Source organism: Ixodes scapularis, unplaced genomic scaffold, assembly GCF_016920785.2.
Source record: "Ixodes scapularis isolate PalLabHiFi unplaced genomic scaffold, ASM1692078v2 PGA_scaffold6__148_contigs__length_123643588, whole genome shotgun sequence".
Lineage (NCBI taxonomy): Eukaryota > Metazoa > Arthropoda > Arachnida > Ixodida > Ixodidae > Ixodes > Ixodes scapularis.
The window spans coordinates 64625658-64650076 of NW_024609881.1; the positions used below are offsets into that span (position 1 = coordinate 64625658).

General features: G+C 46.5%; 1 protein-coding gene across 1 annotated transcript; it reads right to left on the reverse strand.

Moving 5' to 3' along the window:
• Positions 1-365: 365 nt before the first annotated feature.
• LOC120841366 (AP-5 complex subunit zeta-1-like) lies at positions 366-16317 on the reverse strand. The gene is made up of 5 exons (XM_042294611.1): positions 16224-16317; positions 15961-16140; positions 14311-14456; positions 4493-4540; positions 366-498 (listed from the first exon to the last, which is right to left on the reverse strand). Exons 2-5 carry the CDS (start codon positions 16036-16038, stop codon positions 417-419), a joined length of 354 nt encoding a protein of 117 aa, XP_042150545.1. The 5' UTR covers positions 16039-16140; positions 16224-16317; the 3' UTR covers positions 366-416.
• Between the last annotated feature and the right edge of the window lie 8102 nt (positions 16318-24419).

Below are 24419 nucleotides of genomic sequence, written 5' to 3' on the forward strand. Positions count from 1 at the left end.
AATACGCCGTCCTCAATATGGCGCGGTTGAAGACCTGAGGCACTGTGTGAAAAAAAAAAAAAAAAACTTGGTTGAAGTGGCAAACTTTCACAAAGCAGCTTTAGTGACACTGCATCTGCATTGTGAAAAGCCAAGACGGACGCCAAAACGGACGCGTCTGCCGCTCGTCGAGCTTCAGCGTCTTTGTCGCTTGGGGCGGGTCGGAGGTCCACTAACGATGACGTCATGAGCAGGCCTTGTCTTCCAGGTGGTATTGAGCCTACACTAGCCAGATAGCAGTGCAAAGCTTTGGCTCCCAGTCAAAGAAAACGGAAGAAAAAAATGAATCCAAAACTTTTTGTTTTGGATTAATTTTTTTTTAAAGCTACAAAACAGACTATTTTATTTGTGTTTGAATCCTTTTAAATAAATCTGAATCACCGAGGCGATCCCTCGTTCACCATCATGGCAGATACGAGACGAACGAGGCCGGGCAGTTGCGTCAGGTCTCGATGACACCTTTAGAAAAAGAGATAAAAATAAATATTTAAAAAAGCGGTTCTAAGTGACAGCATTTTTAGATCTTAGATTCCGAATTGGCTGCCCTCTCTTCCCCAAGGATTTAAGAGTTTGCTCATAACAAATCGAAATTTCAAAGGGTTAATGGATCAAAAATATTTTCAGTGTCTGCAAACTAGTAAACGAAATTTTGGATAAGAGAATTCAGCACTGCAAAGTACTTAAGAATATTCATGTAACATAAGTCGCGCGACAATTTCGGATGCTTTTCAAACCGAAAATATCCAAAAAGTAGCATGCTAATCATGAGTAATTAAGAGCACAAGCAAAATTACTAGGGCTGGGCATCCAACAAGTTTTAACCCAATTGATCGCTACCCTTTAATCAACAAACTACTCGATTAATCCCTGCGATGACCTTCAAACATATCATTAAAAAAGGTACACAACTAGGCATTATTTTTATCTATTTCTTGCTATGTCATTTATGACAGAATGTGTAACCTCATTTAAAACTCGACGCTGTACCGCCCACATACAAAAAAAAATGCGCAAATCATCTTAAAATAAAAATGCTTACATCATTTTTAAAACTGATGGTCACACTGGATTACAATCATAAAGAATGCCAAAGTATTTTATCTTGCAATACAACAGTGCTGCTTTCTAAACTGCATTAATGCGCACCAGTAATAAAGCAAGCATTCGATTACCCAATCGATCAATTGCTCAGCCCTAAAAATTATCAATTTAGGGGTCTCCAAACTTTGTGGCTAAGAAGCTGTTTGGTTGCAGTCTCGCATTCCGCCACTGCTAGCTTAGCGCCTGCTTCACGAGTGGTAACTTTGGCGCGCCCTCGAGTTTCCCACGAGCTTCAAGTCCTTCTAAAAAGAGTTGATTTAGTGGTTTTCGATGACGCTCAGTAAGTTTCTAATTAGAACCATATGCCTATTTTCACTGATTAAAAAGTTTATTAACAAATTTTAATTAATTAGCCGACTTATCGCAAAGATTAGCCACCTACAGAGTGTCCACTGGCCGTAGCCGTATAACTCACCTGCACAAACCGCATAAGTGTAACTTTCACGCTTTTTTTTTTACACAAATCTGTAGAGCTTAAAAAAAACCTGTATATATACATAGCTCATCTTAAAATTTAATATTTAGCTAATTTCGACATTACACGACAACTGTGGCCAAGAAAACTCCCCAGGCGTAAACCAATGTTCATATGAGTTGGACATATTCCCACAGTGTCAAGACTGATAAGCATAACAAAACTAATGCAGACAACGTGCAAGAGTTATGAAAGGGGACACTAAATAGAGTTCACATGATAATGCAAAACAATTTCAACATAGCCACACACATACACAAAGCAGGAGACCAGAATGGTGACGACAATGTTCAATGAGTACGTAATATGGCCAAAGGACCCGCGTTATGATGCAGTTTCTCTCGTTCCTTCTTGTATCTTCGTTTGCGCATTAGGAGCGCGCCGTGGCGCCATTTTTTTAGGCGCACTTTTTTGCGCCGGTAGCAGCAGGTGGTAGGCTGGAAGCGGGCCGCGGGCCCGGCATCATTGGAAGAACCGCGGCCAGCCCCGGGCCGGTTGGAAGACTTCCGCGGGTCAGATCAGGCCCCAGGGCCGGGGTTTGGAGACCCCTGATCTAGAGGCATTTCAAATGCCCAAGTGACATGGGTATTCCCTGTGCACTAAGGACATTTAAAATGTCATTTAATTGAAAGCCAGTAAATAGTACAATTGAAAGAAACGAGCTTACTGCAGTATAGAACCCCACTGACACATTTTTCAGGGTACCGCCAGGAAAAAACGTTACAACCGATAAGGCTTATGGAAAGTACAGATGAGAGAGGAATCAGCTCCCAGGCAGCAATTTATTTCACGCAGGCTTCCACTGCATCCGTGCCTTCAAAGTTTTTTTTTTTTTTATATTCTTTTTTTTTTCTTTGGAGGAAAGGGGGGGGGGGGTACTTTTTTAAAGGTTCCGTGCTTAATTCATTTACACTGAAAACACCAAATCTGTAAAAAAAGACCCCCCCCCCCCTCAAAAAAAAAACAACAACATTTTGACGTACACCTAAGTTTTTGTATGAGTTGTGAATGCGAAAGCATGCAAGCCGCTCGTCCGCTCCCTTTGTCGTCTGCTGCGTGCTTTTCGTCGCCGGTCCGCGCGCGTGCTACCCTGGGCACGCTGACCTGGGACGCTCCGTGCTAACGGCGCGCTAAAAGACACGCAGCGCCATGGGGTGAGCGGTTGTAGAAACTGAGGAGCAACGCGTGCTAGAGTCAGTAAATAAGCTACGCTTTCAGAGTACCGCATTCCTTTTCTTTGGCAGTTTGCCGACAATACAGTCGCTCCATTCATTAATATATTGGTTCGCTGCGGCATCGTTGGACAGCGGCAGTCACGTGAGTCACTATCATCATGATCGCGTTTTTTCAACGCCACCATCTTGGGTCCAGCGATCCGCTGCCTGCTGCAGTTTTACTGTTTACTGCGCGCTCACGCTAAAGTCCGTCGCTCAGCACGCACTTTTTCCTTCTTATGTCCAGATACGAACAACACGACCTTGATTCGCTGCCACAGCTGTGGCTACGGCAGCTGGCGCAGGCGACGGCTACAGCTCGGCTTGGCTCAGCTACAAGCACTCCTCCATCTGCACGCGGACCCAAGCTGGCGGCGCCTGACGCGTTTCAGACGCATAGTTTGGGAGTTTCGGTACTCTGAAAGCGTATCTTTATTTAGTGACTCTAACGCGTGCTAGCCAATGGAACCGAAGGCAAAATCCATCAGCTTTACTTCGCTCCTTTGGGATCGGGGAAACAAGGTGCCGTTTTCGCGCTTCAAACTGATGACGTCAGTTGGCTCCATGAGACAGTTAACGCAAAAAAAAGGTAAACTCCAAAACACGGAGCCCTCGTTTTAGTCCAAACACCGATCAACCTTTCTACGGAACTTTCTATTAAAACTGGAGGTAGAACAATCATCCTCGAATGCGCCAATGCACGAGGCACATGCCTCGTGCAGCCTTTGGAAGCAAATGGCGGCACAGCACTGAAGCGGATGGAAGAAGCGGATGGCGATGAACACCCGCTCGTTGCACGTGCCTTCCGCATTTGGAAAAAATGTTACTGGCGGTACTTGTAAGAAATGCGAAGCGTGAATTTTATCGAGAAGCTCTAGGGAAATCGAGCCAATAAAAATTAGTCGTTAGAAAAACAAATGGGGGTGTGTGTAGAACTTGGTCTGCCTGAACGAGCGACGGTTCTCCCAGCTGCAGATGAGCGATCTAGCCAGTGCAGTACAGCCGCTAGCCTGGGGTCTTTAACGTGCACCACGCAGTAGTGATACACGACCGCACGCCGGTACGATGCTCATCCAGATCGAAACGGGCAGGGTGGGGGATTGAACCCAGGATCCCTTGGTTCTGCAGCGCGAGCTTTCGCTCCACGTGCACAGGGAAGTGGTGGGCTGAAGCACTCGCCCACTGATCCCCCAATTTGACTGCGTTTGACTGCATTCTGTAGAGAAAGGGTCACAAGTCGCCGGATCATCCGTGCTTTGTATGAAGTGTGGCAACCAATCAAGGAGCAGCTTGGCATACGAGGCACGGATGCCCCGGTGACTTGCAGATGCAACGCAATTACACGCACTCAAATGCAATGGTGTGCACGGGCCTCGAAAATCCATGAACCGGTGACGTTTTGTGAACTTCTATTAGATGGTCCATTACCTACATTGGTTCGGTCTCGGGGAGATTTGAAATGATTGCAAGGCTTAAAGATAACACAGCTTGTTAAGTGGACGAAACGGGGTATTGCTGGAAAAGAAAAAAAATCCATCTACCACTCCGGCAATTTCCCCAATAATGAACTCCCAACTTGGTTCAGTCACATGAGGATGACCACATTAATTTAGTAACAGTTTATTTCTTATAATAATCTATGAATAATTAACGAGAACCTCACCTTTTCAACTCATCTTCCTTTGGCGGTGTGAGGATTGTAGAAGCAGCACTAGAGTGGAAAAAGTTGTTGTCATTCGCTTTGCCTTTATCAAATAAAAAATAAATAAAATGTGTTGAGAAAGAAAAACCAAACAACATCAATATTACCAATAAGGACCCCCTAATGAAACAAAACATTTGTGATTAGTAAACCATATGTTACTGTTTCTTGAGGTCTTGTGCTTTTTTTACCTACCCAACCTAAACAAATTTTTCGTATACCTAGGCCTCATTCCTTTCGGCATGATATTTATTCACTAACTTTGAAATAGCTACTAAAAAAAACGCGATACCAAGACTGACATTCATATTTTCCCATGCTCTCCACCGGGGCAACGTCGCATGTTGTGTTGTGGGAACCATTGGGTTCCCTCTATCCCTATCCAGGCCTAGCTTCAAGCAGGCCGTGGGAGTCGTCGTCAACAATGGCGTCGGCCTCCCGGATACAAGGAACCACGAGGCCGAATTCCCCGAAGGGGCCGGCTCTCCCTTGCCCCTGGGTGAACGCGCCTTCGGCACACCCTTGAGAGTTATAATGGACGCGACTGCTAGTGGCCTCCCCGGGCGCGTCCATTCTCCGAGGCTACATAAGCTGGCCCCGAAGGTGGGCCAGGGGCTCTCGTCGGCGGAGGCCCTGGCTCTACGGAGCTCGGTTTTTCTTTGTGGGCCTCCGACTTCCCGTGATTCTGTCTAATGCGGCAGCGCGGGAAACCGACCGGGTGATACTGGCAATTAAGCCAGCGCCCAGACTTTTGATTGTCTAAGAGCGAAGCGTGCTGACATTGCAGTCAATAAACACGTCTTTATCCGGACCCATGGAACCTTTCCGTGTTTCTAAGTGGTATACCCCCCAAAGGGCAAATCCCACAGTGTAAATATGCAAATCAAGGAGGTAGTCTATATATATATATATATATATATATATATATATATATATATATATATATATTGTTAGGAAGAAGAAGTGGTACCGCAGAGTGGCGCGCGCTCGACGAGCATTCAGAGAGCTCGGACTGTTCCCGGACGAATGTCACCCCTACTATCCATCCTGTATCTAATCATTCCTCATTAAATCACCCTATATTTGTAACCTAATACGTGGTGGAGGTGCAGCAAAATCCCCGACCTTCCCCTCCGCTCATCTGACCTGGAGCTGCGCAGCGGCCGCTTCACCTCTGCAACCATGCCCGATGAGAACACCAACACAACGGACCAGCGGCCTCTACACATCAAGAATCGCCAACGTGACCCCCCCCCCCCCCCCCCCCCCCGATTTCGCCGGTACCCCTGATTCGGACGTCCAAGACTGGCTGAAGAATTATGACCGCGTGAGTCAGCATAATCGTTGGGACGACATGATCAAGCTCGCCAACGTTGTCTTTTTCCTGAAAGGCACAGCACTACAATGGTTCGACAACCACGAAACCGAAATCAATTCATGGGACCCGTTCAAAGCCGCCTTTGCGGACGTCTTTGACACACCTGAACGCCGCAGACAGCATGCCAAGGACAAGCTTTCCAAGCGGTACCAAGCCGCTTCTGAATCTTCGACCTCTTATATCGAAGACGTACTCCGCCTTTGCAGTCGCGTCAATGCAGCTATGCCAGAGGACGAGAAAATCAGGCACCTCTTCAAAGGGTTGTCCCAGCAACTATTTTTAGTCGTCGCACCCGAATTGCCTCCGACCGTCCACCAGCTCATTGCGGAATGTAAGAAGTACGAAGAGCTACAAAGCGGTCGGATCCTCAACACTTCGTTTGAACGCCTCCCGGAAGTGTCTGCCCCATCTTCCGCCGGTGAGCTTTCTACTCTTACACGAAGAATCATTCGCGAAGAATTACGCGAATTTGTAGCTTCCTTTCGTCCCTCCGCCGATATTTCACGCCCACAAACCGAGACTTCTAGTGTTCAACAAGTCATCAAGGATGAACTTCGGGCTGCGCTTTGCCCCATCGCACCGGTTCCTTGCCCTCACGTCCCGCCGCCTGCCTTCTTGCCGCCCATCTGCGCCTTGCAGCACGCATCCCCACACCTCTGCCCCGTGCAGCATTTGAATAACGTTTCCCCACCTCCTCGACGTTACGGACCACCCCGAAGAACTGAGGCATATCGCACCGAAGCAACCGTCCCGTATGCTTCTACTGCCACTCACCTGGCCACATTATTCGCTACTGCCGCCGCCGTATTCAGTCCGAGACATACAATCGCAACCCCACTTCTACCCCACCCTTCAACGACCACAACCCCAGCCGCACCTCCGACGACCGCCGCAACTGGAGTCCTCCCCCTTTTCCTGGTTCTCGGCGTGGCCGGTCCTCATCCCCCTACCCTCGACGCCGCTCTGTCTCGCCGTTTATTGATGCCACTGCCACATCTCCACCGTCAAACTAAACAACGCAGCCTGTCGTGACACAGGAGCTCAGGCGGCATCGCCGTCAACAGCCCCAAATCCTCCTTCTCTTGGCCCTACCACTATCGCCGTCGAAATTGGAAGAGAAAAAGTCGCAGCTTTAATAGACACAGGTGCAGCAAAATCCTGCATTTCTAATCAATTCCGTCGCCGTTTGCACAAAGTGCTAACTCCACCATCTCCTGGATATTTCCTTCGCATGGGAAACAGTGACCTCGTACAACCTCTCGGTCACTGCATTATACCGGTTCAGATCGGTCGTACTTCCTACATAATTCTATTCACTGTACTCGAAAATTGTGTCTTCGACGTTATATTGGGATGGGATTTCCTTTCGGCCACTGACGCGACCATTCACTGCGCCAGCCGGGAATTGCTCTTGAACTCTTCGCCGACTACTGACACCGCCTGTGAACCTTACCCCATTTTTCTTCATGCCAGTGGTGATTACATCTTACCTCCCCTCTCGGCTGCCTATATCACACTCATGCCGAACCGTTCTCTTCCATGCACATCCGGTCTTATCGAGCCCATCGCCAGCCTTGTCACAAAGAAGCCTGTCATCATCCCCTACTGCATCGCCGACACACTTCAAGGACAGCTTTCTCTCTTCATCACCAACACCTCAGTTGAACCCCAAATTGTACCCCGTGGTGCCCGCTTGGCTACACTCACTACTCATATCTACGACAACTTCGTACCCCTTTCTGACAGTATTAACATTCAGACCTTGCCAGCCCCTCCGGACGCCAACATGCACGTTGCGAAGATGATAGACACCCGCTTATCTGACGGCCAAAAAGAAGCTTTAACCCAGCTTCTTCTTTCATATGACGACCTCTTCGATTTCGACAATCGACCCCTTGCGCAGACGTCGGAGGTCTCCCATCACATCGAAACGGGCGAAGCCTCTCCTGTTCGAAGTCGTCCCTACCGAGTTTCATCGGCAGAGCGCCAGGTCATTCACGAACACGTCACTGATATGCTTCGCAAGAAAATAATTGAACCCTCATCAAGCCCCTGGTCGTCACCTGTAGTCCTCGTAAAGAAAAAAGATGGAACCTGGCGCTTTTGCGTAGATTACCGACGCTTAAACAAAATTACTTCCAAGGACGTCTACCCTCTACCCAGAATTGACGACACTCTCGACACTCTTCAAGGATCATCCTTCTTCTCTTCAATGGACCTTCGCAGTGGCTATTGGCAGATACCCGTTGCGGATATTGACAAACCTAAAACTGCCTTCATTACCTCCGCCGGCCTCTATCAGTTTAACGTCATGCCCTTTGGTTTGTGTAATGCCCCAGCCACATTTGAAAGAATGATGGACACTGTGCTGCGTGGTCTCACCTGGAAAATATGCCTATGTTATCTAGACGATATCATTGTTTTTTCCCGCTCATTCTCTCAACACTTGGACAGGCTAAAGCACGTCCTCGAGTGCTTTCGATCAGCCCACCTCCAGCTTAACTCAAAAAAATGTGTCTTTGGAGCACGCCAAATCAAGGTTTTGGGTCACATTGTCAGCGCTGACGGAATTCGCCCTGACCCATCCAAGGTACAAGCCGTTTCCGAATTTCCAGTGCCCAAACATTTGAAAGTCGTGCGCGCCTTCCTCGGTCTTTGCACCTATTTTCGGAAATTCATACCCGGATTCGCCCACATCGCTGAACCCCTGAACTCACTTCTCCGTAACAATGCAACCTTCCAATGGAGTCGCGAACAACACGATGCCTACCAAGCCCTCAAGACTGCCTTGACGACCGTTCCAGTTCCTGATCATTTCGTCCCAGGCGCCGACACGGAGATCCGCACAGATGCCAGCGGCCACGGCATCGGCGCTGTGTTGGCCCAGAACGTCTCCGGTGTCCATCGTGTGATTGCCTATGCAAGTCGTACGCTTACAAAATGCGAGCGAAACTACAGTATAACAGAACGCGAGTGTCTGGCTGTTGTTTGGGCAATTTCAAAATTCCGTCCTTATCTCTATGGCAAACACTTCACTATCGTCACTGATCACCATGCGTTATGCTGGTTAACAACGTTAAAAGACCCTTCCGGACGTCTTGGACGCTGGTCCTTGAAGTTACAAGACTACACATTTACTGTGCACTACAAATCTGGCAAAAGACACCTCGACGCGGACAGTCTTTCAAGATGCCCACTTCCCCCTGCGTCGCAACGTACACCTTCCGCTGACCTCGACACAACAACGGCCGTCTTAGACTACATCGACATTGCTGCCGCACAACAGTCTGATCCTTCCTTACACCCCATCATTCACCACTTACAAGGTTTATATCAGAACCCTCCTGCGCAAATTCTACGCCGTGCCCGTCTATTCCAACTCAGGAATCGAGTCCTCTATAGGCGGAACTATGACGTCCACGGACGCGCTTGGCTTTTGGTTATCCCCCGGCAACTACAAAGAGATATCATTTAAGCTAACCATGACGACGCAACAGCCGGACATCTCGGATTTGCCAAAACGTACTTCCGCATACGGAGTCGTTACTTCTGAACGGGCATGACCCGCACCATCAACAAATATGTTCGGGCGTGTCACGACTGCCAGACAAAGAAAAGACCTACCACCAGGCTTCCTGGTAGACTACAACCGATTCCGCAACCATACCAACCATTCCAGCGTATAGGAATCGACTTTCTCGGTCCTTTTCCTCTGTCGACAAGCGGGAACAGGTGGATCATTGTCGCTATTGATCATTTGACACGCTATGCTGAGACAACTTCTGTACCCGCCGCCAACGCCGATGAAGTTGCTAATTTTTTTCTGCACTCCATTCTCTTGCGTCATGGAGCTCCCCAGTTTATAATTAGTGATCGTGGCGCTCCCTTTCTCTCTCAAGTCCTTGAAGACGTCTTTCGGCTTTCTTCCACAGTCCACAAAGGCACAAGCGCCTACCATCCCCAAACAAATGGACTGACCGAGCGCTTGAACCACACACTTGCCGACATGGTTTCAATGTATGTTGCTGACCATCATACCAAGTGGGACATCATTCTTCCCTACGTAACATATGCATATAATACGGCACGGCAGTCTACAACCGGCTACTCTCCATACTACCTCCTCTATGCCCGCGAACCCTTCACACCTCTTGATACCATTTTGCCCTACACACCTGACACCTTGGTTCAGCCGTCCGCAGCAGAGATCACATCCAGAGCAGAGGACGCTCGCCAACTTGCTCGCATGCACACCCAGGAATCGCAGCAGCACCAGAAGCTACGTTACGATGCATGTCATCTGCCTACCACCTACGACATCGGCGACGAAGTTCTCTTGTGGACTCCCTTGCGCGCACCCGGCAAGTCTCAAAAACTCCTCAAGCAATTCGTCGGCCCGTTCCGTGTCGTCAGTCAACTTTCTTTCAACAACTACGAAGTTGCGCCTGTTACCCCGCCCCTTGACCATCGTTCAAGATCTTGTGACGCGGTCCACATAAGCCGTATGAAACCTTACTATCGTCGTGATACGTAAGCCTCTCAAACGCACCAGATGACCGGTGCCTGCACCGACGGGGCGAATATTGTTAGGAAGAAGTAGTACCGCAGAGTGGCGCGCGCTCGACGAGCATTCAGAGAGCTCGGACTGTTCCCGGACGAATGTCACCCCTACTATCCATCCTGTATATAATCATTCCTCATTAAATCACCCTATATTTTTAACCTAATAATATATATATACCGTATTTATTCGCAGAATGAACGCACTTTTTTTTCCGAAAAATCGATGCAAAGTTAGGGGGGCGTTCATTACGCGAAGTAAAATTTTTGCGTCGGTTATTCAGTTATTTACTGGCATAATGAACGGACCTTTTATCCTGAAAAATCGAAGTAACTTCTTATTTGCGCGCGGCGCCCGACCCAGTAACAAAACTAAGCTGTGCAAAAAAAAAAATCTTTTTTTTTTATCTTAGTTTTTTGGATTTTTTTTTTGCCGCCTTTCGCAGGCTGTTTTGTTTGCTTAGGCGTTGCTTAGGTGATGACTCTCCGCTTATATTTCTTATCTCCTTGCGCGCGGCGCGCGACGCACGACCCTCCCCCCCCCCCCCCCCAACCAAACTGCGCTGTGCAAAAAAAAGAAGAAAAAAAGCTCCCCTTTTTCTTGTTTTTTTTTTTCTCAGTTCCGTGGGTTTTTTTTTTTTCCTCCTTTCGGCAAGCTGTTTCCTTTGCTTAGAGGGCTTCTCCGCTCCTCTTTGTTACCTCCTTGCGCGCGGCGCGCGACCCCCGTAACCAAACTGCGCTGTGCAAAAAAGAGGAAAAAAAAAAAGCTCCTCTCTTTTTGTTTTTTCTTAGTTCCTTGGGTTTCTTTTCTTCCTTTTTTGCCGCCTTTCACAAGCTGTTTTGTTCGCTTAGAGCGCTTCTTTCTTACCTCCTTGCGGGCGGCGGCGCGCGAACCCAAAGTCCAAACTGCGCTGTGCAAAAAAGAAAAAAAAAGCTCCTCTCGCATGTTTTTTTTTCTTGCTTCGGTTGGATCTTTGCGAATTTATTTAACGCCTTTTGCAAGGCGTTTTGTTCGACCACGCTGCCCATGCATTCGCGACCTCGCTGCACCAGGATAGAAAAGTGCGTTCATTTCGCGCGCGAGGGAGGAGGGGGTCAAAATTTTGACGTCCGAGTTGGGGGTGCGTTTATTACGCGAGTGAAAAAAAAGTCGAACTTTTGAGAGCCGACTTGGGGGGTGCGTTCATTACGCGAGTGCGTTCATTGTGCGAGTAAATACAGTATTTGGTGCTTCTTATTTTATTCCGGCACGAGTTTCTCCAGCGTTCACTTCACACCGTCAAACTTCTCGTGACCCGTCGGGAACAAGCTGTAATGCCCCCATATTGCCCCATATTACAACATGAATGGATGGACGGATGGATGATAACAGCTGTACCCTTTGTAACTTGCGCCATCTAGCCTAAAAACAATAACATCTGACGTTACGTTTTCAGTGCTGCCAGTGGAACATCTTGGCTTTTCAGTCCAAATTTTCAACAACTTTGCAAGAAACAATTACTGTGACTTGCAATTTGGATTACTGGTTCAGAGGTGTCTATTAATGTGTTCAACTGATTCTGATGGAAATCGGTAATTAAGAATTTTGCCGGGCTACCATCAAGGCTGATAGTGACTCAACACCGTTCCGGAACACGTAAAGTAATCGAGCACCATGAAAAACACATGGAGCTTTCTTGTAGCTACATCAGCCAATTTTAACTATATTTTATGAACAATTATTAAGATGTGGTATAGTAAAAGATGCACAATGGATAAAAATACACAACCCAGTTACATTTTTTTTTTTTATTAGCCTTCAGCACTTGATGCTAACCTTGCATCTTGTTCAAGCACCTCCATCACAACTATCACCTCGTCACTGTCATCCTTATCACCAAATTTCACTGCTTTCTAGCTTCAACTTTGGACAGTCAGTTTCCAGGTGTGATTCAGCAACTTCCCCAGGCCATAGGCTGCTTACGCTGATCTGCACTCCACACCAAACTGTGTTGAGCTGCCACCATTTTTATTGTCCCGCGTCGTCATCACGAGTGTTTATACTGCCAATTTCTTTCCAATAAATACGCAATCTTCAAAACAGCCAGTTTGAGAACTAGGGGCAAATGCTCCCACTGCGTGAGTGGTCCTTTGAGGGGAGCACTCTTTCAAGTGTGGTGCTTGGAACGAGTCTGTGAATGGTGTGCTTACTGCATTCTTATTTGTGGTGCCTCCATTCCTGTTCGATGACATCATAGACGTGTCATGTCGTTGCCTACTGCAACCTTTGCAGAGGCAGAGCAGACGAGGTGGGTATGGCGGACACCTGTTCTGCTGTTGGTGTCGGGTGCATAGGATAAACATGTGCGAATAGTGTCCGATTTTGGGTTTGAAGCGAATTCAAAGCCAAAAGTGGTTTTGGCTGAATATTTTTTAATCAAATATCAGATAGTTTCTTTGAGTCTTTCACTACGGTGCATCATGCTTAAATTAAAATTCAGCTCAACTCCCGAAGGTTGATAAAAGAAACTTCCATTCGTCCACCACTGGGCTCAGGTAATTTTAATATAAGTATATTTGTGAACTGTTAAAGTGAACGACAGATTTGTCGCAGCTATTCTTATCGAGGATATTAAGTATAAATCTGCTTTGCTCTGTACACACAGGGAGGTTCTGAGAAATGGGAACCGTGTTTTTCGGTTTGGGTAAATAAACTTATGCATTACAGAAAGCTCAAACTCTGTGAGGATGTGAAGCTGGCGGTTGGAATAGAACGCAAAAGTTTGAGAGCATGGCATTACCTGGATCAAAAGATGATTGAGAAAAACCAAATATCTCTATGAGTCGACATTCACCTAAGCCTAATATCGTTAAAACACAAAATGACATAGTGGGAGCTAGCATGTAGCATATATTTCAGTGGAAAAAAAACTTCTCAACAAGGGGATTTGCTTTCTTTCTTGCTGATATGTTTCTTTCACTAAAATAGATACTACAGGTACTCACAATGTCATTCTTTTTGTTTTAACGATATTAGGCTTAGCTGGACGTCGGCTCGTAGAGAACTTTCGTATTTACCCAATTATCTTTTGATCCAGGTGACGCCATGTTCTCACACTTTCGCCTTACATTCCAAACGCTAGCGTCACATTCTCACAGAGTCTGAGCTTTCTGCGACGCTTAGTTTATTTAGCCGAGCCAAAAAACTATTCTCGTTTATCAAAAACTCCCTGATATATATTCTTTCTTCTACTTCAAATTTGGCAAAAGAAACAAAAAAAACGAGGATGAATGATGAATGCGGGCTGTCGAGACATCGCTGTCCAACATATTTTTGCATAATCGCAGCAGATAAGCTCCGTGCAGTGCTTCTCATCGACCAACTGTGCACTGCGGGAAAGTGATACCTACAAATAGACCTGCGAGCTCTGCGGGAAAGTGATACCTACAAATAGACCTGCGAGCTCTGCGGGTATTGCTTCTCCGTAGTGTACAGGTGCTCGGTGAGAGCCCACTCAACGGAAATAGCCCGACACGATCAACACTTTTAAAAGTGCTATGAATGTAGCAGTTCAAATCAAAGCGAATATCAAATAGCACATTATTCTAAACTACTATTTGAATATTCGCACAACACTAGTATAGGGCACTAAACACGTCAGCCAAAGTTGCGTTCCAGGCAGCAAACTTCCAAGTGAGGCACTCGCACTTGCTCGTGCCACGCTCGCAGGGCACTCCTTCCAAAACCTCCTGAAGCCGCGATTTCTGAAAATGGCGGATCGAAGACAGCCACATCTTTCCTGGAATGGTCTGATGACTTCCCAAATGGCAAGCTGCCAACAGAGTTCTGCATTACACTCACCCGGAGCTCTCGAGGACCGCCCTCAGCTCGGCGACCCTGCGTTCCAGAACAGCCCTAGGCCCCGAACACTCCGTCCCGCACACTTGGCCGGTCTTGGACAAACAGAGCAAAGCCCTAGGCACCAGGTCTTGAGAGCGCACGGCTAGCTACGGGAGTCAAAAGAAGAGGCAAAGGAACCACACCTTCTCGCTGATCACGCACACACTACCCTAAAATCCCGTAAAAAGACCCAACCAAAATAAAAACTTAGAAAACTCTTTAAGTTTCGCCTCTAAGAGTGGAACGCGGTAGCGTTATCAGGCCCCGTTCGCATCGCCTTCTCCTCTGCCAAGCAAGCGTGCCTTGCATGGCCTAGGCAGTAGCGTGTCTCACTCGCAACCGAAAGGTTGTGCGTTCGAACCCCGCCTAAAATTCTTCACATCTTTCTTTAAGGCAAATGAATTACTTTATAAGGAAAAATCATTTGAGACATGCGGCGACCTTTAATTCACATTACATGTCACGTTTTAAAATCACTTTCAATCCACGTGTGACGTCACGTTTCACGTGAGCGTGTGGTTCGTTTGAAATTCCCGCACGAGGTCATGTTGCTGTGATGTCATGATTTAATCGACGAATCAGGATCTGCGTCGCGCCACTGGCACCGGCTTTTCTGCCACACGAGCTCAACGCTATTGCGTTAAAATATAAATGGTGAAAAATATTTGGTGGGTGATCTCTGGGGACGACACAGCAAACGTTTATCAGAAATGACTGATAAACGCCAGGGCACCCGCTATCAACCACATGACCCGGGAAATAAGTGACCCCACAGATCGCAGATGCAGCAGATTGGCGTTTCCCGTTGCGATAAACTCGCATGCCACAGGAACTGATATCATGCGCAGACTGCGGACAAAAAATGCAGGAACCAGCTACAAACTTGCTTGTCAGACGTTCCGATACTGCAGATCGCGCGATTGATGTTACTCCCGTCGGACGTGACATCCATTGAGAATCAAGGGTTGTGTGATGTTTCTGAATTTTTATGTTATGAATAATTAGCCAATAAAACGGGACAAGTGGTCTCTCGGGGGAGGGTGTTCATAGAGGATTTTACGCCATATTCCCTTTCATCCTACGTCGGATGCTACGAGCCATCCCAGCCAGTCCAGAGCTGCAAGCGTATTACTTGACTATGAGCCCCACGTGTCGCTGCTCCCCACCCAAAGGACATGTGACACTCACACGCTATTGAATAGGCTCCGATGGCTCACAGCACAGGTTTCCTATAAATGTTTGAATGAAAAACATCCGAGAGTTTTTGGGTATGTGCTGTACCTTTTTTTTGGGAAACAAGAAAGCGTAGAAGGCACCATTTCAAGTGTAGCAATCCTTATTCAATGACAGTAAGTATAGGGTACAATTCTTCTGAGACAGTGATACACTGTCTCAAGCTCTCAATCTTCTAAAACAGTGTCGAACGCAAAATTACCTACTTTGCACGACATTTACTTTGATGAAACATTCGCTCATATTTCATTTTTCTTAAACATGTGTCCAATGCAAAATTACTTGAAAGGAAATTTACGATGAAGGAAGAATCGCTAATGCTTTTCAGTAAGCGGCGAAACCAGTTATTCTGACTCTTTACGAACAGAAGACACTTACTTTGCTGAGGCTAGTGATGAGGACACAAAGTAGCCTTAGTCGGCGCTCCCGCTGCAGCAGGGTGGGTGAACCCAACATCTCAAACGTGACGCACTCAAGCACCTCAAAGTAGTCCGTGATCACCCGCGGGGTGAACAGCGAGCTCTCATTGGGTGAGGCAAACTCCCCTACTGCCCACACCTGGTACAAAGACAATGGAAAGACAAAAGCTGGTTAAGACGAGACCGGCAAGTCTTGGCTTGAAAAGCAAGTAGATGCATGACCTCGATCTTGAGCAAGATCTTCCTAAGCCCCTCCTCTCCTAAATTTCAAAGAAAACTAAGCCAACACCTCCTAGAAAGAAAAAAGCTCGAGGTACACCTAAGCACTTCTTATGAAATGTGAATGCAAAAGCATGCAAGCCGCTCGTCCGCTCCCTTTGTCGTCTGCTCATCCGCTCTCTTTTCGTCTGCTGCGTACCAGCGCTCACGCGCTTCGAGATCTCGGAGGCCATAGCGCAGCGGCCAATGGGAGCCCCGTCGACGTGCGCCAGCCAATGGAACCGAAGGCGTGCGGAAACTATCTGCCGTTTTCGCGCTGCCGACTGATGACGTCAGCTCGCTCCATGAGACAGTTAATGCTTTCGCATTAAAAATTGTAGTGCTGGTGTGGCTATACCACCCACAGGAGGCCAGCACGGGGCACAGATACAAGAGTGCTGCGTCACCATATCAGCTGGGATTCGTGTTCCCAATGATCAAATAGGGTATACATATGTTCTTCATTTTTGGGTTTTATTTTTATTTTCACGTCCGTCCCATCATTTCCTAGACAGGGTAATTTTCTTTTTCGTTCATTTTGAGGTTTTTAATAAAAAATATTTTCGTTTTTAGTTGTTTCAGACTACAACCCTAAATGGATAAGCAGACAAAAAAAATCAAGGTGAAGCCGGATGGCCCCAGCAGGAGAATGGGCAAAAGCCATTGTAGACTTTGGAGCTTTGAACCCCTGAACTAGGGGGCACAAAAGAGGAATAGGAACCCTAAGAGAGGACGCACGGATGACATTGGGGATAGAACCGTCGGAACAAGATAAAACTTAGACTAAGTTTTATCTTGCTCCGACGGTCACCTCCTCATGTTACTTGGTGTCCTCGTTTAGGATTGCTCTCTCTCTATTGACTTAATTCATCGCACTGACCCTGCAATTTCCGAAACTATGTCACCATAGTTTTTGAACAGACGTTAAAATAGTTGCACAAAAAATAAGACCCAAAAACAAAGCAGCCTAACTATACACAATCACATCGCACGCCGACATTTTCCCAATAAATATAACTAATCAACCCCAAGATTCTCGGACAGGCGAGCGCCGTTACTACTTACGCCATCTATCGGCCGCCGCTGCGCCGGCGCCCGTAACTCAATGGACCAAAGCGATCTTTTTTTATACAAAGAAAACTAATCATTCAATCCCTTTGCACTTTTGTGTCACGTTTTAATACGTTGCCCTCAACCTCCACGAGAATTTTCGTGGTCCAGGGTTTATATTAAGTCTGGCCAAAATGCAACCAAACTTTTACTCATTGGTTCCTATGGCGAACCGCAGAAAAATCATACGTCTTTTCAGCATTCGATGCAAACCCTAAGAAAACCACACGATCAATTTAGTTGCATTTTGCTATATATATAGCCAATGTCTCCAGCTCCATGGAAACAGTTTTTATTTTCAAATTACTTAAATTTAAAGTGGTTCCCCAGGGCTTTAAATACCAAAAAGAATCCGCAGTTGGTGAGGAGACTCGAGGATTCAGTGACGTTGTTGCGTTCCTAAATACATTTTTTAGCAACTTATGTAATGTATAGCAAAACGGCAACTACACTGAATATTTTCTTAATTGATAAACACAAAACGTAAATGCAGTTTTTTTTTGTTTTTGTTTTTTTGTTTTTTTCGTTCTTATCGCGTAATTAGCTCAAATACATTATACTTAAAGCGCTGAATAATTAAGGAGTCAAAGCGTTTTTTGATCCGAACTATCTTTTACAAAGTGTCCAAATTTCATTTCACCAGCTATTCCACTTCCAAGAATGGTATTAAAAATAAAAATGCTAAAATGAGTGGGCGTGGTCCAGACACTTTGGCAAACGGGACACGAAGAGTAGCATTTATGGCGACATTTAGCACGCTGTTACTGCTAATTAATCAATCCTATGTAGGTTTGCTTCGCGTGCGCCCAAGAGCTTTTGAAACGGCCCAGTATCTCTTAAGTCATCACAACCTCAGACGTCAAAATCAGGCAAAAAAGGCGTGTGTCTCAGAAATTTGGGCATACGCGCCGACAATTGTACCATCAATGGTGACACTCAGTACTCTATAAGCCATAATAATGCATCTCCTCCAGTTCTGCGACGCATATGCCCGAGAGCTTTTGAAGCGGCCCAGAATTTATTTAGTTATCACTCTCCAAAGCTTGCCTCAACCGTCAAAATCGGCCAAAAAGGGTGCGTTTCCCACAAATTCGGCCATACACGCCGTCAATTGTACCATCAATGGCGACACTCAGCAGTCTGTAATTCATTATAAGGAATCTCCTCTAGGTCTATGACGCGTACGCCCTAGTGCTTTTGAGGCGGCCCTGAATTTATTTAGTTATCGCTCTCCAAAGGTTGCCTCAGACGTCAAAATCGGCCAAAAAGGGGGCGTTTCCCACAAATTCGGGCATACGCGCCGTCAATTGTACCATCAATGGCGACACTCAGCAGTCTGTAATTCATTATAAGGAATCTCCTCTAGGTCTATGACACGTATGCCCGAGTGCTTTCGATGCGGCCCAGAATTTATTTAGTTATCGCTATCCAAAGGTTGCCTCAGACGTCAAAATCGGCCAAAAAGGGGGCGTTTCCCACAAATTCGGGCATACGCGCCGTCAATTGTACCATCAGTGGCGACACTCAGCAGTCTGTAATTCATTCTAAGGAATCTCCTCTAGGTCTATGACGCGTATGCAAGAGTGCTTTTGAAGCGGCGCTGAATTTATTTAGTTATCGCTCTCCAAAGGTTGCCTCAGACGTCAAAATCGGCCAAAAAGGGGGCGTTTCCCACAAATTCGGGCATACGCGCCGTCAATTGTACCATCAATGGCGACACTCAGCAGTCTGTAATTCATTATAAGGAATCTCCTCTAGGTCTATGACGTGTATGCCCGAGTGCTTTTGAAGCGGCCCAGAATTTATTTAGTTATCACTCTCCAAAGGTTGCCTCAGACGTCAAAATCGGCCAAAAAGGGGGCGTTTCCCACAAATTCGGGCATACGCGCCGTCAATTGTACCATCAATGGCGACACTCAGCAGTCTGTAATTCATTATAAGGAATCTCCTCTAGGTCTATGACGCGTATGCCCGAGTGCTTTTGAAGCGGCCCAGAATTTATTTAGTTATCGCTCTCCAAAGGTTGCCTCAGACGTCAAAATCGGCCAAAAAGGGGGCGTTTCCCACAAATTCGGGCATACGCGCCGTCAATTGTACCATCAATGGCGACACTCAGCAGTTTGTAATTCATTATAAGGAATCTCCTCTAGGTCTATGACGCGTATGCCCGAGTGCTTTTGAAGCGGCCCAGAATTTATTTAGTTATCGCTCTCCAAAAGTTGCCTCAGACGTCAAAATCGGCCAAAAAGGGGGAGTTTCCCACAAATTCGGGCATACGCGCCGTCAATTGTACCATCAATGGCGACACTCAGCAGTCTGTAATTCATTATAAGGAATCTCCTCTAGGTCTATGACGTGTATCCCCGAGTGCTTTTGAAGCGGCCCAGAATTTAATTAGTTATCACTCTCCAAAGGTTGCCTCAGACGTCAAAATCGGAAAAAAAGGGGGCGTTTCCCACAAATTCCGGCATACGCGCCGTCAATTGTACCATCAATGGCGACACTCAGCAGTCTGTAATTCATTATAAGGAATCTCCTCTAGGTCTATGACGTGTATGCCCGAGTGCTTTTGAAGCGGCCCAGAATTTATTTAGTTATCACTCTCCAAAGGTTGCCTCAGACGTCAAAATCGGCCAAAAAGGGGGCGTTTCCCACAAATTCGGGCATACGCGCCGTCAATTGTACCATCAATGGCGACACTCAGCAGTCTGTAATTCATTATAAGGAATCTCCTCTAGGTCTATGACGTGTATGCCCGAGTGCTTTCGATGCGGCCCAGAATTTATTTAGTTATCGCTCTCCAAATGTTGCCTCAGACGTCAAAATCGGCCAAAAAGGGGGCGTTTCCCACAAATTCGGGCATACGCGCCGTCAATTGTACCATCAATGGCGACACTCAGCAGTCTGTAATTCATTATAAGGAATCTCCTCTAGGTCTATGACGTGTATGCCCGAGTGCTTTTGAAGCGGCCCAGAATTTATTTAGTTATCACTCTCCAAAGGTTGCCTCAGACGTCAAAATCGGCCAAAAAGGGGGCGTTTCCCACAAATTCGGGCATACGCGCCGTCAATTGTACCATCAATGGCGACACTCAGCAGTCTGTAATTCATTATAAGGAATCTCCTCTAGGTCTATGACGCGTATGCCCGAGTGCTTTTGAAGCGGCCCAGAATTAATTTAGTTATCGCTCTCCAAAGGTGGACTCAGACGGGAGAGGCCCTTTCGAGCGCACGACACTAGCCGGCCTCCAGGTGAGGCGCTTCGTGTAGAACCTGCCAGGTGGCGCTGGTGTTCGATTCCGGATAGAGTGCCTTCATACACACGCGCGCTTTTGCTTGAGTGGTGACATCTCAGCCATTTTTCTGCCCAATCGTTTTTTATGCATTTTGAAGCTCGCGCAATCCGGTGACACTCAGCTCGAGCGCGTAGCCTCTGCTAATGCATAGACGCCATTTTACTGCCCAAGTCACGCACCGAGTGCGCGAGAGTGTCACGCGCTGGCACATTCAGGGCAACAGTGGATGTCTTCACCCTGAGACAGACAGACATGTAGGCACCCTAATTCCGGAGCACTCCTGCCAGCGAAGCTCGCGCCAAGCGTAGCTGTTTTTGATATTAGCGGTTCATTAGTGTGGCCTTTGAATGCTTCATGGGTGTTTCAACGTGTATGAATAAATTGGTTAAACCTTACTTCCACAATTTAGTGAAAACTGGGGTAACCAGTCTTGCATGCTGGCGCGTAGCGCTGCGCATCCGTCTTCTTTCTCTTCGTTTTCATTGCATAGCGACAAAACTCGAACCTATGTAATCACAATGCCAAGCACTTGATAATCACAAAAACAAATTGCAAAAACGACCATAGACACTACAGAAACCATCCGAGAACGTACGCGACGCCATATCCCATGTTACAGTAGCCATGTCCTCCGGATTTCGACAACAGCGCCACTCGCGGCAGTCTGTGCTTCTGGCTTCACACAGCCGATGGGACGCCGCCGACATTTTTTTCACTGCCCCTATATTTTAGTTCAGTGTAACTAGAGCGCCGACGTTAGAACGCGCGACTCGAGAGCGCTGCGATAGGAGCGCGCTTACCATTAGAGTGCACGTCACAAGAGCGCATGACCAGTAGAGCGCATGTCACGAGATTGATTACCTTGTCCGAAAAAGAAGCTTTATTGTACGCAAACACTTTAAAGCACACATAACCACTTGACGATCGATCGGCTGGGTGCAGGAGCCGAGATTGAATGTTATTTCGAATGGTGAAGTTGTGTACATTAGGAAGTGACTTCCAACTCAACCATAACCACATTTTCTGAGTTCCATGTTTGCGAAGCGCTGCTCAACAACACAAGGTGCACTTCACTAGACTGTTTCTTTCTACCACACAAACTTGTGGTGTAGTGGAAAGTCATCACTTGGGCCACTAACTTTAGCGCGTCGGTGTCGTATTGGCCCTCACAGCATTCACAAACACGTTATGAAAGTGCGTCACACACCGCTAACAAATAAATGCGCCCCGCAAACTCCATAATGAGCGGCCGCATCATCGACGCCTGTCCTGAGCCGGCTCTGCCTGCCATTCGTGCCTTCTTTTTCTGGACAGCATCTCCGTCGCAGTGCACACCGATGTTGCGATCGCCGGAGTACGGTAGAAGCTGGCCGTGTAGTTTCCGCTTCTTTTTTGTTGCGCGAGCGCTTGCTGCAGCCCAACGCACCATAGCTCCGCTGCAAATCGCGGTCGTCTCAACCACCAGCATGGTCGAAACCGGCGTGCGACGTTCTTCTGTGGCGTAGGTGCAGCCCATGTATAGTACAATGGTTTGTTTTAGGCTTCATCTAGCAGTCTGAAGAGTCTAGGACATTTCGGTGCTCGAAATATTTGGTGTGCGGAGTTTTTGTTGCATGGTCGTGGAACACAAAGCGACGCAAAGAGTCGCTTTTGTCCTTATTTTACGATTATTTTTTGCCCGAACTTCATTAAAAAATGTCATCTTCTCTTTCTGCTCGACTTTTTAGCAGATACCACCGCCCCACGGGGGTTAGAGCATGTGTTGCTCGCCTCCGACCACAATGAATAAACTTGCACCCCCGTGTAGCGTCTTTTGGAAAGCCGGGATCAGGGACTGCAATGGTGCTCGACGATTCCTCAGGGGCGTTGCTAGCAACGCCGATTAGGTCACAGAGCAGTGAGCACACGCGTTTTGTAAATAAAAGGGGCCCACATTACCCTTTGTGCATGATTATATTTCTTTTGAAGGCAGCTGGCCTCAGACTTTATTACGTATACGACGACTCACTTGTGATACGTGGCCGTTATAGTATTTGGGAGGGCTAGAAACTGGCACTCTTTCCGGAATATATTATTATCAAGCCACACATGCGAATAACTTCATAAGCGTATGCTTATGCACGTTACATACCTATCATCCAGACATAATTATGACAAATCTTAATAAAGATGTTCTAGACGTATATTCTAACCTTTAAAATATTAAAGCATGCTATTGCCAGAAATGACGGGCCGTTTACACCGAAATATTCGTGTACCTTACGTCTTCTATGAACATGTCCTCACAGGATCACACAGGCCAATAATTGCTTGATTACACCTATCGTATATTTTCATTAGGGGGAAAAACAGAGTCAAATAAGACATCTCGATAATTACATCCATTATATTGGGTCCGGACATTTCGTCGAACGCCGTTTCATCGAAGCCGTTTCATCGAACACCGTTTCATCGAACGCCGTTTCATCGAACGCCGTTTCATAGAAGCCGTTTCATCGAACGCCTTTTCATCGAACGCCTTTTCATCGAACGCTGTTACAGCCTGCAATATTTTTGCAATTTATTTTGATTTTTATACACAACGTCATCTAATTCTCCATTTTTTTAAATCACAGTATGCAGTGACGAGATAAGTTCCATTGTGAACATGTCCTGCTTCGAGAAGAAAGCCTCCATGAAACAATGACCCCTCTTCATGTCACATGAAACAATTAAAAATGAGACAAAAAAATAACAACAAAAGAAACAGAAAGCACGATGTGCTTTCTGGGAAGCGGGTAGTGTTTTATTGTTTGACAGCGTGTACCTGTAACCTTGGGTTATGTGAGGATCCGAAAGGGTGACAGAGTACACCCAGGGCTTTACTATTGTCTGGTGCGGGTTGGCCTTCCTAAGAAAGCGTCCTGAAGATGATTCATAATAGGCAAAAGGGTCGGTAATAAAGTTGACAGTGAAGGGGAGGTGGTTCCAGTCCAGGTGTAGCCCGAAACCATGTTGGCTGACACTTTGTGCAGCTTTTGACTCTGTAGAGTTTGAAAACTAAAAAAAAAAAAAAAAGCAGAAACGTTCAATCTGAGCATAAAGCTGATAATCAGAGTATCATTATATTTTATTTCGTGTGCTCTCCTGGCAGAGCATCGTTTTATTATAAGCGTGCTGCCCTGGCAGTTAAATGCTTTTCGTGAATAAACCTTCAACTAAGCGTAAGTGTGCAAATGAGCTGGTGTGAATGGCACATTACCGAAACCCCCGAACAGCCGGTAAAAAAAACGACAGACATTCAAAAGTGTTTTAAGTGTCGGTCCTTTACCTCCAGTATCATGTTTTCTGACAGGTACATGAGTAAAACTTTTCAGTAAGTCGCATACCCATTTGTTTTTATACCAATGGTTTTTATTTCTAGTAATTTGGCTCCACCCTAAAGACTGTTTCTTAAGTGACTACCTTAGTCTTAACAAATGTAAGGTAAAACATCTACAAAGCACTGTTATGCCTCAAAACTCAATACAGAGAAATTCGATGAAACGGCCCTAAGCAATTCGATGAAACGGCGTTCGATGAAATGGCGTTCGATGAAATGTCCATTCATTCGATGAAACGGTGTTCGATGAAACGGTGTTCGATGAAATGTCCGCTAGCCGTCCGCAATGCCTGCTGGAAAGATCAGCTATTTGAACTTCCAAACGTGTATTTACACAAAAATATCCATGCAGCAAAAAGTCTCTGCACCGAAAAGTCCGTGCTCCGAAATGTC